Raw genomic sequence first — 19,684 nt, forward strand, 5'->3', positions numbered from 1 at the left:
TGATTCTGTGCTATGTACTGTTTGCTGGACTCTAAAAATACGCTTACCAAGCTAAAAATTAGGTTTCAGTTTAGGTAATAAATAGTCCATTGTGTAGCTTTACGCTTAATAACAACCAAAGTAGAAATACAATAAAAAGCATTTTATTCATAACACATAAAATATGAACCTTCGACCTTTAGGCTGAGTATGGCTTGGTAATTTACTTGATTTTCGTGCCTGATATAGCTTGGTGGTTAACTTGAATTTCAGACCTAGTATGGCCCTTGGTGATTTACTTGATTTTCGTGCCTGATATAGCTTGATGGTTAAGGTGAATTTCAGACCTAGTATGGCTTGGTGATTTACTTGATTTTCGTGCCTAATATAGCTTGGTGGTTAACTTGAATTTCAGACCTAGTATGGCTTGGTGATTTACTTGATTTTCGTGCCTAATATAGCTTGGTGGTTAACTTGAATTTCAGACCTAGTATGGCTTGGTGATTTACTTGATTTTCGTGCCTAATATAGCTTGGTGGTTAACTTGGCTGGACTATGAAATTGAGGATTGTCATGTTTTAATACACGTTGCCTCAAGAACGCACTCCGTACGTTTGAGCTATGTATACACTGTAAGAGTGATTTCAATATTCCACCCGACAGAACTAGACCAACAGCTGACCATGTGATCTGACTAGACCAAGAGCTGACCATGTGATCTAACTAGACCAAGAGCTGACCATGTGATCTAACTAGACCAAGAGCTGACCATGTGATCTAACTAGACCAAGAGCTGATCATGTGATCTAACTAGACCAACATCTGACCATGTGATCTAACTAGACCAACAGCTGACCATGTAATCTGACTAGACCAACAGCTGACCATGTGATCTGACTAGACCAAGAGCTGACCATGTGATCTAACTAGACCAAGAGCTGACCATGTGATCTAACTAGACCAACAGCTGACCATGTGATCTAACTAGACCAACAGCTGATCATGTGATCTAACTAGACCAACAGCTGACCATGTGATCTAACTAGACCAACAGCTGACCATGTGATCTAACTAGACCAACAGCTGACCATGTGATCTAACTAGACCAACAGCTGACCATGTGATCTGACTAGACCAAGAGCTGACCATGTGATCTAACTAGACCAACAGCTGACCATGTGATCTAACTAGACCAACAGCTGACCATGTGATCTAACTAGACCAAGAGCTGACCATGTGATCTAACTAGACCAAGAGCTGACCATGTGATTTAACTAGACCAACAGCTGACCATGTGATCTAACTAGACCAACAGCTGACCATGTGATCTGACTAGACCAACAGCTGACCATGTTATCTGACTAGACCAAGAGCTGATCATGTGATCTAACTAGACCAACAGCTGACCATGTGATCTAACTAGACCAAGAGCTGACCATGTGATCTAACTAGACCAAGAGCTGACCATGTGATTTAACTAGACCAACAGCTGACCATGTGATCTAACTAGACCAACAGCTGACCATGTGATCTGACTAGACCAACAGCTGACCATGTTATCTGACTAGACCAAGAGCTGATCATGTGATCTAACGAGACCAACAGCTGACCATGTGATCTAACTAGACCAAGAGCTGACCATGTGATCTAACTAGACCAAGAGCTGACCATGTGATCTGACTAGACCAAGAGCTGACCATGTGATCTGACTAGACCAAGAGCTGACCATGTGATCTGACTAGACCAACAGCTGACCATGTGATCTAACTAGACCAACAGCTGACCATGTTATCTGACTAGACCAAGAACTGATCATGTGATCTAACTAGACCAACAGCTGACCATGTGATCTAACTAGACCAACAGCTGACCATGTTATCTGACTAGACCAAGAACTGATCATGTGATCTAACTGGACCAACAGCTGACCATGTGATCTGACTAGACCAAGAGCTGACCATGTGATCTAACTAGACCAACAGCTGACCATGTGATCTGACTAGACCAACAGCTGACCATGTTATCCGACTAGACCAAGAGCTGATCATGTGATCTAGCTTCACATTTCCTCTATTAGGGACAGTTGGACGCACGTAGTCCTTTGTTCAAAAACAATAAAACAATATTTTCGGAAACTTATGAAGCAAAGAACAGATTTTGAACAGGTATTTTACGCCTGTAAGTTTTCTTTACTTTTACTGAACATAGTTTATTGAGGATAAAATATTATAAAGGCAGTCCGAGTCTCATCGGAGGCGAAATATAGTATAATTACTGGAAAATGAAAAACTATATATAGCAAAAAAATAACCAACAGACTAGTTTTTGATACGTACTTAACTGTGTTAATAAACTGCTTGATCTGTGTGTGTCAGTATTTATACACGAAGAGCATCGTAGTTGTCAATCAGTCACCAGGTGAAGCCGATGATCACTCTGTCACGTGCAGCTTGACAACATTTTAAGAATGAGAACTTAGAAAGACACCTTTGTTTGTATTCGTCTCCTAAGGGCCTGAGAGACGAGAAGATGTCATGATCATGGCGAGACCACTTAAAAACTAAAGCAAAACACATAATATATAACTATTTTTTATCCTCTAAAAGAAATTTAAAAATAACTTTAGGTGGGGTTTCAGTCGTGAAGATTGTTTGTGAAGGTTATGTTTTTATCCTGTGCTTGTTTGTCAGCAAGGTTTCTCGAAAATAGTTAAATAGATCTGGACGAAAGCTTGTTTGGTTAGTTGTTTTGAATTTTGCACAAATCTGCGCTAGTCCTCCCTAATTTAGCAGTGTAGGACTAGAAGGAAGGCAGCTAGTCATCACCATCCACCGCCAACTCTTGGGCTATTCTTTTATCAACGAATAGTGGGATTAATCGTAAATTATAACGCACTCACGGCTAAAAGGGCAACCATGTTTGGTGTGACAAGGATTCGAATCCGAGACCCTCAGATTACGAGTCGAGTACCCTAACCAACTGGCTATGTCGGGTCAGATAAGGTTTGAGTCGTGAAGTTTGAAACGTCGCACGTTTTTATGTAGACTTAACATCGTTATAAAACATATCCTCGCGTGATTTTTCAAATAAGTTGTTCGTTAATTTGTTTTGTTGTTAAACGCAAAACTTCACAGTAGACTATCTGTATTGTCCTCACTACTGGTATCGAAACAGGGTTTCTGCGTTATAAGCCTTTAAAGTTACTGATGAGCCTCTGAGGGCATCTCAGTTGTTCGCTGCTGTGTTAGCGAAGTGTTTGTTTTTTTCTCTTCATAACGCTAATAACAGGATGTCTGACAATATAGGAATTGAAAAAAGTCTAGTTTCAAGTTTAATTTTATAAAACAAAAACTGTCGTTTAAACTACTGTAAAGGGAATGTATCGAAAGGGGATTTAATGTAGTTTCCAGTTTAATTTTATATAAATTTATTGTATAAATTAGTATAAAAGGAATATTTTGAAGGTGGTCTATGTTTTAGTGTAGTTTCCAGTTTATTTTTTCGTACATCTATCGTTTAAATTAGTATAAAGTAATCACACTAATTATTCTAACAAACAGTGGAGAACAAGGTTGCAAAAAAAAATACCCACAAAGAAAAACGCGCCTTATAAAACGTTTGTTTCTAACCGCATAAACAACCCGCAAGCATGAATTTCCTCGTCTACCGTTGGAGGGCGTGTCACGACCGTTTTGTTATGGTGTCATCTCTCCTAATGCAACTTGACGGCTGTCGCACCTTTTTATTATCTTGTTATTTTTGCAAAACAGCAACAATACCAAACAAATTATTGTTTCGGCTCAACACACTAACCACCATAGACGCATAAGGTATATTTTTTCTTAAGGAAAGTATAATTTTTTTTATGAGTACGAAACTTGTACTTAAGTTATATGGATCACACGATGGCTTGTTTGTTTTTGAATTTTGCGCAAAGCGACTCGAGGGCTATCTGCGCTAGCTGTTCCTGATTTAGCAGTGTAAGACTATAGGGAAGGCAGCTAGTCATCACCACCCACCGCCAACTCTTGGGCTACTCTTTTACCAACGAATAGTGGGATGGACTGTCACATTATAACTACCCCACGACTGAAAAGGCGAGCATGTTTGGTGCAACGTGGATCATGATAGCTTGCATTTTATGTTTCATAGTGTTTTTCTGCAGATTTGAAACAGCATGCTTACAACAGGCTCGGCATGACCTAGTGGATAAGGCACTCGACTCGTAATCTAAGTGTTGCGAGTTCGAATCCTCGTCGCACCAAACATGCTCGTCCTTTTAGCCGTTTGGAAGTTATAACGTGATGGCTAATCCCACTATTCACTGGGAAAAGAGTGGCCCAAAATTGGGTGGTGATAACGAGCTGGCTACCTTCCCATGAGTCTTAGCTGCTAAATTAGGGACGACTAGCTCAGATAGCCCTCGAGTAGCTTTACGCGAAATTCAAACCCAACGTCTAATTATAACATCAGGCATTTAATCTAGAATTATTGTACCTGTACGAAGTTGTTTTATTTTTGTTAATATTATCCGAGATCAGAACTAAAATTGTATTACTAAGCATCTTTCAAGACTACGTCTTACCTTTATATGAAATGTAATCAGTAGATTACATTTAATTTATTTTTATTTAAAAATGTTTAAAAATTCAAAATGAAAATACTATTTAAATAAAGATTAATCTTGTTGATAAAAAGAAAGAAAGATTTGTTAGTTTTGAGTTTATGGTGTAGAATAAACCATAGAAAAGTTTCGTAGTTTGAGTTCTGGTTGTCGTTTTTGGCGATCCTTCGAGGACGAACATTACCGCGTATCATTGAGTTTGTGGTACAGAACAAACCAAGGAAAAGGTTTAACATGTATTCTCGAGACAGCTGGTTTCTGTATTAGCACCTTAATTAAAATAAAGTACAGAACAACGTTTCGACCTTCTTAGGACATCTTCAGGTTAGCAAAGAGAGTGTTTGAATGTGATCGTTGCCAGACATGTGTCTTAGGGACAAGAATATGAACGAGTATGGTATTGCAGGGGGCGTTGTAGTTGGATGTTAGGTTATTATTTAGTATAGGTATAAAGATATCACTTTTTCTCGGTTTAATTTTGGTTTTAGTTGCTGTATAAGTAGGACTTCTTTGATTTTTTGTTTGTTTATATTTGTTTCTTTATTTAGTATTTGAGTGTTTTCTCTGGTTATGTTATGTTTATTTGATTTGCAGTGTTCAAAAATGTGTGAAAGTGTTTTTTGTGTTCTTTGAATCTTGTTTCTATTTTTCTACTTGTTTCTACAACGGAGGAAGAGGTCAAATGTACCTGACCCTCCTGTATTTAACCAATATAGAAACTTGTTTCTACGTCGTAGCAGTTGTCACATTGTATTTTATAAATAATGTTGATGTGGTGTTTGTCAGTATAGTTTTTACATAGTATGAACTTTAGTTTTGTACCTGGTTTTGAATAAATTTGGTGTTTACTGAAATGTTGTGTTATGAGTTTTTTCCAAATGTTGGTTATTTTTTCACTGATGTCAGGAACATATGGTATGCAGCAGCATAAGGTTTTGTAGTTTGTTGTATCTTGGGATTTATTGTTGTTTGTTTGTTGTTGCTCTAGGTGTGTGCGTGTAATTTTTTCAATGACTTTTGGAGGAAATTTGTTGATGTTGATGAAGTGTTGTTTCATTTTGTTGATTTTATTGTTAATTTTATCAGGTGAACATAGTTAATTTTATGTGGTGAACAAAGTTTTGTGGCTGTGTTTATTTGGTTTCTTAATATGTTGAGTTTTTGTTTTGTTTCATGTACTGAGTCCCGGGGAATGTATAATCCAGTATGGGTGATTTTTCTGTGGATTTCTGTTTTGAATTGTGTATCAGTTCTAGTGATCTTGAGGTTAAGAAATGTTATTTGTTTTTTTCGTGTTCTCAGGTGAACTTAGTGTTGGGTGGTTGAAAATCCAAGTGTGTGTTCTGTAAATGTGAATCAACATGGCCAAGCGTGCGGCTCGCAATCTGAAGGTCGCGGATTCGCATCCCCGTCGCGCCAAACATGCTCGCCCTTTCAGTCGTGGGGGCGTTATAATGTGACGGTCAATCCCACTATTCGTTGGTAAAAGAGTAGCCCACGAGTTGGCGGTGGGTGGTGATGACTAGCTGCCTTCTCTCTAGTCTTACACTACTAAATTAGGGACGGCTAGCTCAGATAGGCCTCGAGTAGCTTTGTGAGAAATTCAAAAAACAAACAAATAAACAAACATATCTGTACCAGTATAGTGGTGGGTGTAAGGCTGAATTGATCGCTTGTGATTCAATCTGTGTCATGGAAATGTTGGCTGGAACTGGTGACATGGGATTCCCCATACATAAACTGTGTGTAGGTAGTTTTGGTTATTGAACATAAAGTTAGTTTTGGTGGTAGTGAATTCTATAACGATTGCTAGTTGGTTGCTGGTGATGTGTATCAATGGGTTGGAGTCTTGGATATAAAGTTCTAAGCTATCTTGTAGGCTTTAGTTGTTGGGACTTCTGTGAAGAGAGAGATTACGTCAAAACTGGACATTAATGTTTTATGATTTAGTTGATTAAGAATAGATTGAAAGTTTAAAAAAAATATTTGAAAAAGGACCCGGTTACTGTTATACATTTAGAAAATGTTTAGAGGTTGTAGTTAAATGATTCGTAGGTCGACATTGTGGGTCGTAGTGGACAATCGAGTTTGTGAGATTTGGGGGTGCCTTATAATTGTAGTGTGCGTGAGTCGGTCCAGCGTAAGTAAAATAAAGGCTCTGAGATTATGTTGTTTTTTTCATTTTAGTAGTATTTTGTTTAATTGGTTTTCGTGTATTTTTGTTGGATTTGTGTTTATTAGTTTAAAATTTGTTTATGTCTATTAAGATGTTCATTTTTTAATGTATTCATTTGTGTTCATTATAACTATAGCATTGCCTTTATCTGCTTTTAGAATTTTGATGTGGTTGTCTTGTTTTAGGTTGTTCATAGAATTAATATCTTTTCGTGTGAGGTTGTTTTTAGTTTTCTTTTCTGTGAAATTATGTTTATGGTTTTGTGTGAAAATTCTTTGAAAAAGTTGTTTAAAATATTGTTTGGAGAAATAGATGTTTCCAGTTCTACCTGGAAAGATAGGTTGTTGGTTGTCGAAGGTGTCTTCGTTCTGGTGGTTGTTTTCAGTTGTTTTGTTTGTGATTTCAGTTTGTGTAGAACGGATCACTTGTCTTCCAAACAGGCTTTCATTTCAGTGGATGGAATATTTCTAGGTGTTGCTGTGAAGTTGAGTCCCTTGTTGAGTAGATGTATCTCTTCATTGTGTAACTGTCAGTTGGATCTGTTAATTATGAGGGTGGTTGATGGTTCATCATTCTGGCATTTTTTTGTTGTTGACACCTTAGTTTATCTAGTTTTTGTTGTTGACACCATAGTTCATCTAGTTTTTGTTGTTGACACCTTAGTTCATCTAGTTTTTTTGTTCATCTAGTTTTTTTGTTGTTGACACCTTGTTCATCTAATTTTTTGTTGTTGACACCTTAGTTCATCTAGTTTTTTTGTTGTTGACACCTTAGTTCATCTAGTTTTTTGTTGTTGACACCTTAGTTTATCTAGTTTTTTGTTGTTTACACCTTGTTCATCTAGTTTTTGTTGTTGACACTTTAGTTCGTCTAGTTTTTTGTTGTTGACACCTTGTTCATCTAGTTTTTTGTTGTTGACACCTTAGTTTATCTAGTTTTTTGTTGTTTACACCTTGTTCATCTAGTTTTTGACACTTTAGTTCATCTAGTTTTTTGTTGTTGACACCTTGTTCATCTAGTTTTTTGTTGTTGACACCTTAGTTCATCTAGTTTTTTGTTGTTGACATCTTAGTTCATCTAGTTTTTTGTTGTTGACACCTTAGTTCATCTAGGTTTTTGTTGTTGACACCTTAGTTCATCTAGTTTTTTGTTGTTGACACCTTAGTTCATCTAGTTTTTGTTGTTGACACCTTAGTTCATCTAGTTTTTGTTGTTGACACTTTAGTTCGTCTAGTTTTTTGTTGTTGACACCTTGTTCATCTAGTTTTTTGTTGTTGACACCTTAGTTCATCTAGTTTTTGTTGTTGACACCTTAGTTCATCTAGTTTTTTGTTGTTGACACCTTAGTTCATCTAGTTTTTTGTTGTTGACACCTTAGTTTATCTAGTTTTTTGTTGTTGACACCTTAGTTCATCTAGTTTTTGTTGTTGACACCTTAGTTCATCTAGTTTTTTGTTGTTGACATCTTAGTTTATCTAGTTTTTTGTTGTTGACACCTTAGTTCATCTAGTTTTTTGTTGTTGACACCTTAGTTCATCTAATTTTTTGTTGTTGACACCTTAGTTCATCTAGTTTTTTGTTGTTGACACCTTAGTTCATCTAGTTTTTTGTTGTTGACACCTTAGTTCATCTAGTTTTTGTTGTTGACACCTTAGTTCATCTAGTTTTTTGTTGTTGACACCTTGTTCATCTAGTTTTTGTTGTTGACACTTTAGTTCGTCTAGTTTTTTGTTGTTGACACCTTGTTCGTCTAGTTTTTTGTTGTTGACACCTTAGTTCATCTAGTTTTTTGTTGTTGACACCTTAGTTCATCTAGTTTTTTGTTGTTGACACCTTAGTTCATCTAGTTTTTTGTTGTTGACACCTTAGTTCATCTAGTTTTTTGTTGTTGTTGACACCTAGTTTTTTGTTCATCTAGTTTTTTTGTTGTTGACACCTTAGTTCATCCAGTTTTTTGTTGTTGACCACTTGTTCATCTAGTTTTTGTTGTTGATACCTTAGTTTATCTAGTTTTTTGTTGTTGACACCTTGTTCATCTAGTTTTTGTTGTTGACACTTTAGTTCGTCTAGTTTTTTGTTGTTGACACCTTAGTTCATGTAGTTTTTTGTTGTTGACACCTTGTTCATCTAGTTTTTTGTTGTTGACACCTTAGTTCATCTAGTTTTTTGTTGTTGACACCTTAGTTCATCTAGTTTTTTGTTGTTGACACCTTAGTTCATCTAATTTTTTGTTGTTGACACCTTAGTTTATCTAGTGTTTTGTTCTTGACACCTTGTTCATCTAGTTTTTGTTGTTGACAACTTACTTCATCTAGTTTTTTTGTTGACACCTTAGTGCATCTAGTTTTTGTTGTTGACACCTTGTTCATCCAGTTTTTTGTTGATGACACCTTAGTTCATCTAGTTTTTGTTATGGTGGTTCTTCTTTTCCTTGTCAGTTTTACTGATGATTTGATTGATGTTGACATTGTATTAGTCCATAAATGTCTGGTTGAATGCAGCAGCCCGGTTGATATTCTAGATTTTTTTTCTCTTTTTTTTTCCAGCAAGTCGTTTAGTTCTGTGTATTTTGGTTATGAAGTAAAATAAACCAAGGAAGGATTTTGAATGTTTCTGAAGTAGAACGAACAAGGGAAAATGTCTGATAGTTTTATGTGTTATTGAATTAGAAACAAACTATGGAATGATTTATCACTTTTATACATTATTAAATAGAGAAAATCAAGAAAAGGTTTGATGATTTTTGTATGTTTGTAAAAAGTTGATAGTTTTGACATTGTGGTACACGAACCAAGGAAAGATCTGATAATTTTGGTATGATATTGAAGTAATACAAACTGAGAGAAGCTATGAAGTGAAGAAACCCTAATGACTTATAAAACTCTGTTACCAATATACGAATGGAATGTAATTAACTTTATTTTTGAGTTGTAGATTTCAATGTGATGTTAGTGAATTTGAGGATATTGTTGTTTGAAGAAAAGAAGTGAGAAAGCAGAAAATAAAAAGAGGATCCCCACCCTATACATCAAAGTACTAAATTGTAACCTTTGACTTAGCAACTTAGGTGGCCACACCAGGGAATCCAAGGCCTATTTGCAAGGAAAGGTGGTTGCTTTCCTTTTTTTCCCTTGGCATGTGGCTCCCTGCAGCGCCTGTTTGTTTAACTGTGCCAGCTTTGTCGATTGTCGAGGTACAGAAACTGGGATTACTTGAAATCATTTCTTGTCGACAGACCACAGGAACTCTAGTAAGAACAGTTTCTTATTACCGAGGGCTATCTTCGTTCATTTATCATGTCTAACTAAGAAAATACCGAAGCTACAACGTGACTAAGAACTTTTTATTTTATTTTCCAAATGTATTTGTTTTGTTTTGAAAAATGATTTTCTTGCTGTATGTAGAAGTACAGTGATTAATCATCAGATTTGTGGCAATGACACAGAATGCCCATTCGGACTTTTAAGTAAATAATGATGTTTACAGTTAATGATGCTTGTCATGAGGCATTAGTATTGGACTCATTACATTTTTAGCATTACATTCTTTATCTAGTCACTTAATAATTTTCCAGAATTAGAAGATAATATAATAACAGTGTTCCAACCACACTACGTTCACCACCTCCATTGTGACGACGTTTCTCTTAATCTGTTCTTTGTGATACAGCAAACAAGATTAAGAATGTAGTGTTTAAAATATGATAGGCCTAATAATGTCTTATGATAGGCTTAATAATGTCTTATGATAGGCCTAATAATGTCTTATGATAGGCTTAATAATGTATTATGATAGGCTTAATAATGTCTTGTGATAGGGCTAATAATGTCTTATGATAGGCTTAATAATGTCTTATGACATGCATAGCTGTAATTATTTTTCGCTGGTTTTTAAAAGGCGTTAACATCATATCAGTAACTGTTGTTTTAAAGTATTGTGTGTATGTGTGTATGTATATATATATATGTAGACGAACACTATATGTAAGATGTCATGATGGGGTTGATATGTGCAGTTCCTGGACGAACACTGTATGTAAGATGTCATGATGGGGTTGACATGTGCAGTTCCTGGACGAACTCTTTTCATATAATTATATATTACGTAGACCAAGATTGTTGGTTATAAAAACAAATATTAGTAACTGGTGAGAAAATCTGAAGCGATAGTGAAAACTTAGATGGATATCCTACACTGAAATGTAATGTTGAAGAAGGCGAGTTGTGAAAAATGCCAAGAAATTCACAAAATAACATAAAATTTGATAAAACTTGACAATTATCTGCTATGGCGAAAACCCCATGTTATATGTAATTACATTAATATATTTGAAAATTAATAATTTGGAAGTTTTATTATAAAAATCCTCAATAAATAAAGTTGGATATTTAAGAAAATACAGTAAAACTTATGATGAAAAAAAAAGACACGACAATGTACAAAAAACTAGCTAACATGCACTAGAAGGGACACAGAGTGCTTCTTGAGGTGCGAAGTGTTATTTATTTATAGGCCTAAGTTTCATCCTTACTTGTACATTGAGTGATAATTTTAAATTTAGTCTGGCAGATAACAATGTACGTTACTAAACGGCTGCATTGGATGCCTGGTATCTACCACGCATATGACAGGCACTGCGAATTTAAGCTTTATAAAAGTTGGTTTGGTTTTAATAACCGATTTTTCATAATTCAGTTACGCAGATTTGGAAATTAATATTTTTTTATATCACATAATGATTTTTTTTTACAAATCGAGAAGAATATAAACACTGTTACATAGATCAAATTATTATTTCGTTTATCACAACGAATATTTTTTTTATTATTATGTTTCTAATGTTTGGATTCTAGAACGAACAAAACGACTCACGTCGCGGTTGGTCTAGAGAAATCTATAGCCAGTGGCTGCCAACATTTTAAACATAAAATGGGACCCGATTTCAATGAAAATTATTCACTTATGTAAAAATAAATATGACATTTTGTGAAAAATATGTAGATGTTGGAGAAAAATGGATATCATTTACGGATTTAGTGTACACGAATTACTGTAAAACATGTAAAACTTTCAAGGCAATAAAACCATTGTAGGTCTTTGTAATTAGCATTTATTCTTTCGTTTTATTTTATCTCCTTCATACAATACTTTTATATTGCGAACTTACAGTTTAAGGCCTTTCCCGACCCGGCATGGCCAGGTAATTAAGGCACTCGACTCATAATCAGAGGGTCGCTGGTTCGAATTCCCGTCACACCAAACATACTCGCCGTTTCAGCCGTGGATGCGTTATAATGTTACGGTCAATCCTACTATTTGTTGGTAAAAGAGTAGCCCAAGATTTGGCGATTGGTGGTGATGACTACCTGCCTTTTCTGTAATCTTACACTAGTAAATTACGGACGGCTAGCGCAGATATCCCTCGTGTAGCTTTGGGCGAAAATTCAAAACTAACGAACAGACCTTTCCCTGTACTTTGTCTTCTCATTTTTGTTGGTTGTAAGTAACCAAATGCTGCTGCAAGGCATTTTGTTCAGAGTGCGAATCAGAGGGAAAATATATTTATATAGAGTTACACTCGGAGCAAAGGGGGCGAATAATTTTATTTAAAACTGTCTTGAGTTTAATATCGGTAACGAACTTTATAGGTTATACTATTAATTTACAGCGGTTCTAGAAACAGATATAGGGCGCCCTCTGCAGTTTATTTTAAGAGTTTAATATTTTACACAAACATTTTCTTATTGTGTTATTAATAACCTACAAATGGATTAAAATTAGATTAAGAATAAAAATAAATATTTGAAATCAATTCCTTCAAAGTTTGACTTTTTAATTAAGTTAGTTTAAATACAGAAGTGAAATAAGTGTAAATCTCAAGTTGCCGTAGTACGACCATTACCATAACAAATACTGAACGTTTGGGTGCTTTGGCCGAAAACATCTCTCATAACTCATGGTAACCGCGTCTTGAATCAGTGTATTCTAATCATTATAAATTATTGTTTTATGGTTTTGAATACACCCAATTAAAACGATGTAGTAAATTATACTTATTGTTCACTGGTTTAAGGTTTAGTTCTGTTATGTGTATTCAGCTTGACTTGGTTATAAGTTGCTTATGATTTATCATTTTTTATCATAACTATTTCATTTAACATGACCCTACCGCGATTTGTTTGTTTGTTTAGAATTAAGCACAAAGTTCCACCATGTGCCATCTGTGATCTGCCCACCACTGGTATCGAAACCCGGTTTCTAAAGGTGAAAGTTCGCAGACATTCCGCTAAGCCAATGCGAGATGCCTCTCCCACAGTGGCACAGCAGTAAGTTTGAGGGCTTATAACGTTAAAAGTCGGGTTTATCGATATTCGCAATGGGCAGAGCAGAAATAGCAAAAATAAAAGTAAGAAAGAAGAACATGAATCGGATTTATGTTGAACACTGATTTATACAACCTACGAAAAACCTTCAGACACAATCAGTATTCTTGTACTCGAGGTTTAGGGTTATCTCGGTTTAGGGTAAATAAGATGTTTGAAATCCTTGTGTAAAGTTGGGTTATCTATATAAGAAGCTGAACAAAAAATAATAAAATGAAATCATGTTTCTCTGTAAAGTATGTAAGGGATCGCAGCCCTAATTAAGAAGATTAATTGCGTTATTGATTGTATTTAAATTTTTGTTCTGACACTTATATTATAGGGGATCGTCCAACCACCAAAGTCGTAGAACCACAAGGTAATTAGTGGATAAAAACTTTAGAAAAATGTCTGTAAAAAGCCGCTAATTCTAGGGTTACCGAGAAGCTTTCAAGTTGCTAAGAGAGTTTCGGAGAAGCTGCAACCATTCCATGTCTAAATTAATTATTATTACTGTAACCTTAAACACTGATTATAATCATTACGGAATAGTTAGCCCTAAAGCAAAGCAGACGTTCTGATGTGGTATTACATTTAATATACATGTTATTACTGCTACAAAGAGCTCTTCCAGCCTCGTCTGGCTTTAGAAACAAGCAATGATTTTAAATTACGTCTTGATTTAATAGTCTAAATATTTTTTAAACTCCTGTCTTATTTATTAGGATATTTACCTAATATTTGATGCACTTAATGCAGGTAAGATGTTTTAGTGTGTTTGTTTTACTCAAAAAACTTCAAACTATTTTCTGTGTCAGTTTGTTTATAATTGTTTTTAAATATTCTACAACCTAATTTTATTTTATGAAACATGCGTGTTTGAAATGCATGCACCTAAGGCAGTTATACAACGATGTAATGATCAAATAAATCATGAAACATACCATTAAATACACGTCATGGTATTATGAAAAACAAACATCAACTGTAATGTTAATTACACGTCACGGTATTATGTAAAACAAGCATCAACTGTAATGTTAATTACACGTCATGGTATTATGTAAAACAAACATTAACCATAATGTTAATTATACGTCATGGTATTATGATAAAACAAACATTAACCATAATGTTAATTATACGTCATGGTATTATGATAAAACAAACATTAACCGTAATGCTTATTATACGTCATGGTATTATGATAAAACAAATATTAACCGTAATGTTAATTATACGTCATGGTATTATGATAAAACAAATATTACCCATAATGTTAATTATACGTCATGGTATTATGATAAAACAAACATTAACCATAATGTTAATTATACGTCATGGTATTATGATAAAACAAACATTACCCATAATGTTAATTATACGTCATGGTATTATGATAAAACAAACATTAACCATAATGTTAATTATACGTCATGGTATTATGATAAAACAAACATTACCCATAATGTTAATTATACGTCATGGTATTATGATAAAACAAACATTAACCATAATGTTAATTATACGTCATGGTATTATGATAAAACAAACATTAACCGTAATGTTAATTATACGTCATGGTATTATCATAAAACAAACATTACCCGTAATGCTAATTATACGTAATGGTATTATGATAAAACAAATATTAACCATAATGTTAATTATACGTCATGGTATTATGATAAAACAAATATTAACCGTAATGTTAATTATACGTCATGGTATTATGATAAAACAAATATTACCCATAATGTTAATTATACGTCATGGTATTATGATAAAACAAACATTACCCATAATGTTAATTATACGTCATGGTATTATGATAAAACAAACATTAACCATAATGTTAATTATACGTCATGGTATTATGATAAAACAAACATTACCCATAATGTTAATTATACGTCATGGTATTATGATAAAACAAACATTAACCATAATGTTAATTATACGTCATGGTATTATGATAAAACGAACATTAACCGTAATGTTAATTATACGTCATGGTATTATGATAAAACAAACATTAACCGTAATGTTAATTATACGTCATGGTATTATCATAAAACAAACATTACCCGTAATGTTAATTATACGTCATGGTATTATGATAAAACAAATATTAACCATAATGTTAATTATACGTCATGGTTTTATGATAAAACAAACATTACCCATGGTGCTAACTGTATTTTTTTTCCACGTTGCAGGATTTTGGAAGTGGCGGTTTTATTAGACGTGGGGACATATACATAGATGATTTCGAAGAAGTAAGTTAGCTGTATTTCAGTTGAAGACACTTAATGTTGTGAGAATGTGATTATATTATTAAAATTATTTTATAAATACTGTTGTGATACCGTTATAATACAACATATTAGTGATGTCTGAAGTAAATCGATTTCTTTCGCTGGTATTAAAAAAAAATTGTCTTTCGTTGTCTTTAGAAAACAGCTTCGGAATTTCAAAAAACGTAGACTACAATATCTACACATACAATGTTTTCGTTCGTGATACATTTGCTGTAATTGTTTTAATATTGAAGGATAAACTTAGCTTGTAATTTATCATAGAATATAGGTTTTCTACTCTGGTTTGTGTGGTTCACAGATTTTAGTCTAGTGAGCTGCCAGTAATTGAATTGTCTTACGTTCTCAGTTGTTGTACTCCCACGTTTTGTATGGTCACTGAACTACTTACAGCCAGGGTTTAAATGTACACGGTCTCTATGATTTCAAACTGTTTATAATATTCTTCATATAAAGGTTGTTTAATAAGTAACAAATAATAACGTGTTTTTAGACCCATGTTTCAGAGGTTTATCATTGAAACAAGAATTTCAAGGGTTGTTTTGAACGAGACAATCACGCAAGGCTAGGTTTTGAAAGATTATATAGTGACCGTTGGTTCTTACAAGACTGTAAGTAGTAAATATTGGTTTTCACAAGATTCAGTAGTGACCATTAGTTCTCACAAGACTGTCAGTAGTAAACATTGGTTCTCACAAGACTGTAATATTAAATGTTCTAGTACAGACTGAGTAATATAATGTTATATCAGTTCGTCTGTTTCTCTATCAATACATTATCTGATTACAACTTGAACACATAATCAACGTTATAACAATATATATCTTGTGGGTTTATTTAATTTATCTTAGTTTCTCTAATTCTAAATGTTAAAAAGGCTTTAACTACGATTATATATCATTTAAAATGTATTTTTATCTTACGATTTACGTGGCGTTTAATACTATTATTTGTTTGACATCTTGCTTTAAGTTCCATCTCGTGTTTTATTGGAAACGTTGCTGTCTTACATTTCTGAAAAAATAATGTTTGTTTGTTTTTGAATTTCGCGCAAAGCTACACGAGGGCTATCTGCGCTAGTCACCCCTAATTTAGCAGTGTAAGACTAGAGGGAAGGAAGCTAGTCATCACCATCCACCGCCAACTCTTGGACTACTCTTTTACCAACGAATAGTGGGATTGACCGTCACATTATAACGCCCCCACGGCTGGAAGGGCGAGCACATTTGGAGTGACGGGGATTCGAACCCGCGACCCTCAAATTACGAGTCGAACGCTTTAACCCACCTGGCCAGAAGGAAAATAAAGTGAAAATGACGAGCAAAACGTTAAATTAATGTTTAAAAAGTTGAAATTATTCTAAGACTGTTTTTATTTATCAGTAGAAAAATAGAGTACACAATACAAATAAGATACGTAGTTTTATTAGTTAAGAACCATAATTTGCATTATTTAGAACCGGTGTTACAAATATATTAAGGATCAGAGATTCTAGTATTAATAATAATATTTTCTAATGGTCAGAGTTATAGTAACTAACGCTAAGAACTTTAGTTTTTGATTCATTGCCCTATTTTCTAACATTTAAAAACAATGTCTAATGTTAAGAGTCTTAGTTTTAATGCTCAGAACCACAGTTTATGATATTAATATCCGTATTTTATTTGCTGCTATGAGCCATAGTTTCTAATATTAAAATCCGCATTTTTTGCTGTTATCAGCCATTGTTTCTAATATTAAAATCCGTATTTTATTTGCTGCTATCAGCCATAGTGTCTCATATTAAAATCCGTGTTTTTTGCTGTTATCAACCATAGTCTCTAATATTAAAATCCACATTTTTGTGTTGTTATTAACCATAGTATTTAACATTAAAATCCGTATTTTTGTGTTGTTATTAACCATAGTTTCTAATATTAAAATCCGTGTTTTTTGCTGTTATCAACCATATTTTCTAATATTAAAATCCGTATTTTTGTGTTGTTATTAACCATAGTATTTAATATTAAAATCCGTATTTTTGTGTTGTTATTAACCATAATTTCTAATATTAAAATCCACATTTTTTGCTGTTATCAGCCATAGTTTTTAATGTTAAAATACGTATTTTTTGCTGTTACCAGCCATAGTTTCTAATACGTCTGTTTAGTGACATTGCTCATTTATGGTTATCGTAATTTATTTATCGTTTTGTTTCAGCTTTAATGGAGTAACATAGCGATTCATGTTTAGGCTTAGTTAAAGTGGTTTTGTATGTAACTAGTACTTCCTCCAACGTATTTCCTCCCTCGAACTTCACCCAATCATCTTAAAGGAGTGGATGTCGTGTTTGCCCATCCCACATCATCAATAATCAATTGGATGATAGAACTATCTATTACCTTTTTCGAGTCACCTTGAATTTGTTAAGTTTATGAGAAGGCTTACGTTTTAGTATTTCCCACTAACTGACACCAGATGGAGCCTAAGCGAGAACTCTTAAATAAAATTTATCTCCTCTCCCGCTGTTGGTCTGAAACATGTAATAGTTTAAAACGTAAAAAAAAAAGTGTTGACATTTGTAGAGAAAAGCAATTTTTTTGTTCTCGCTATCAAAGAAAAAAACAACAACGAAAACACCTGAATTATGAATATTATGATAATATGAAAAACAAAGTTATTAAACCGAATTGCAGTTTACTCTTAGAAATGTAGTGATACTAGCCCTGTAAGTATGGTGGAAATAGACCAAAAACGTGTTTCACTCTGGTTCTAACGTGCCTATTTGAATAAGCCAGGCATGGCCAGGTAGGTTAAGGCGTTGGCCTTGTAATCCGAGGGCCGTGGGTTCGAATCCCCGTCGCACCAAACATGCTCGTCCTTTCAGCCGTGGGGGCGTATAATGTGACGGTCAATCCCACTATTCGTTGGTAAAAGAGTAGCCCAAGTGTTTGCGGTGGGTGATGATGACTAGCTGCCTTCCCTCTAGTTTACACTGCTAAATTAGAGACGGCTAGCGCAGATAGCCCTAGTGTGGCTCTGCGCGAAATTCAAAATAAACCAACCTATTTAAAGAAGATGGAGTAAATATTACGTCACTTCCTCTTAATCAATAAATAAGAGATTACTTAACCATCATCCCGTTTGAGTTGATACCATCAGATTTTACTGTCGAAAACTCAGAACATCCTCCTCAGATCCAGAATGATTAGCGATCTGGATCATTTTTTGTGGTGTGATGAGGAATCTAAACCTAACGTTCCCATCAATTTGATACAAATACGATCACGCTGCATAAAGTTATCAATCACCAAACCGTTAAAATGACGTGTCTTCCCCACTACAAAACTGTTAAAATGACGTGTCTTCCCCACTACAAAACTGTTAAAATGACGTGTCTTCCCCACAACAAAACTGTTAAAATGACGTGTCTTCCCCACTACAAAACTGTTAAAATGACGTGTCTTCCCCACTACAAAACTGTTAAAATGACGTGTCTTCCCCAACAAAACTGTTAAAATGACGTGTCTTCCCCACTACAAAACTGTTAAAATGACGTGTCTTCCCCACTACAAAACTGTTAAAATGACGTGTCTTCCCCACAACAAAACTGTTAAAATGACGTGTCTTCCCCACTACAAAACTGTTAAAATGACGTGTCTTCCCCACTACAAAACCGTTAAAATGACGTGTCTTCCCCACAACAAAACCGTTAAAATGACGTGTCTTCCCCACTACAAAACTGTTAAAATGACGTGTCTTCCCCACAACAAAACCGTTAAAATGACGTGTCTTCCCCACAACAAAACTGTTAAAATGACGTGTCTTCCCCACAACAAAACTGTTAAAATGACGTGTCTTCCCCACTACAAAACTGTTAAAATGACGTGTCTTCCCCACTACAAAACTGTTAAAATGACGTGTCTTCCCCACAATAAAACTGTTAAAATGACGTGTCTTCCCCACTACAAAACTGTTAAAATGACGTGTCTTCCCCACAACAAAACCGTTAAAATGACGTGTCTTCCCCACTACAAAACTGTTAAAATGACGTGTCTTTCCCACTACAAAACCGTTGAAATGACGTGTCTTCCCCGCAACAAAACTGTTAAAATGACGTGTCTTCCCCACTACAAAACTGTTAAAATGACGTGTCTTCCCCACTACAAAACTGTTAAAATGACGTGTCTTCCCCACAACAAAACCGTTAAAATGACGTGTCTTCCCCACTACAAAACTGTTAAAA

General features: G+C 34.6%; 1 protein-coding gene across 10 annotated transcripts in view; it reads left to right on the plus strand.

Annotated features, from left to right (window-relative positions):
• Positions 1 to 19,684, plus strand: part of LOC143256468 (uncharacterized) — a 207,590-nt gene that overhangs the window by 136,982 nt on the left and 50,924 nt on the right. For 7 of the 10 annotated variants that reach the window (XM_076513737.1, XM_076513739.1, XM_076513738.1 and 4 more), the window contains one exon: positions 15,361 to 15,420. In XM_076513737.1, the coding sequence (XP_076369852.1) occupies positions 15,361 to 15,420 (60 nt within the window). Of the gene's footprint in view, positions 1 to 6,416; positions 6,744 to 9,713; positions 10,030 to 15,360; positions 15,421 to 19,684 lie in introns of those variants that run through there. The other 3 variants (XM_076513746.1, XM_076513741.1, XM_076513747.1) reach the window with 3 other exon arrangements.

Source organism: Tachypleus tridentatus, chromosome 7 (genome assembly GCF_004210375.1).
Source record: "Tachypleus tridentatus isolate NWPU-2018 chromosome 7, ASM421037v1, whole genome shotgun sequence".
Classification (NCBI taxonomy): domain Eukaryota; kingdom Metazoa; phylum Arthropoda; class Merostomata; order Xiphosura; family Limulidae; genus Tachypleus; species Tachypleus tridentatus.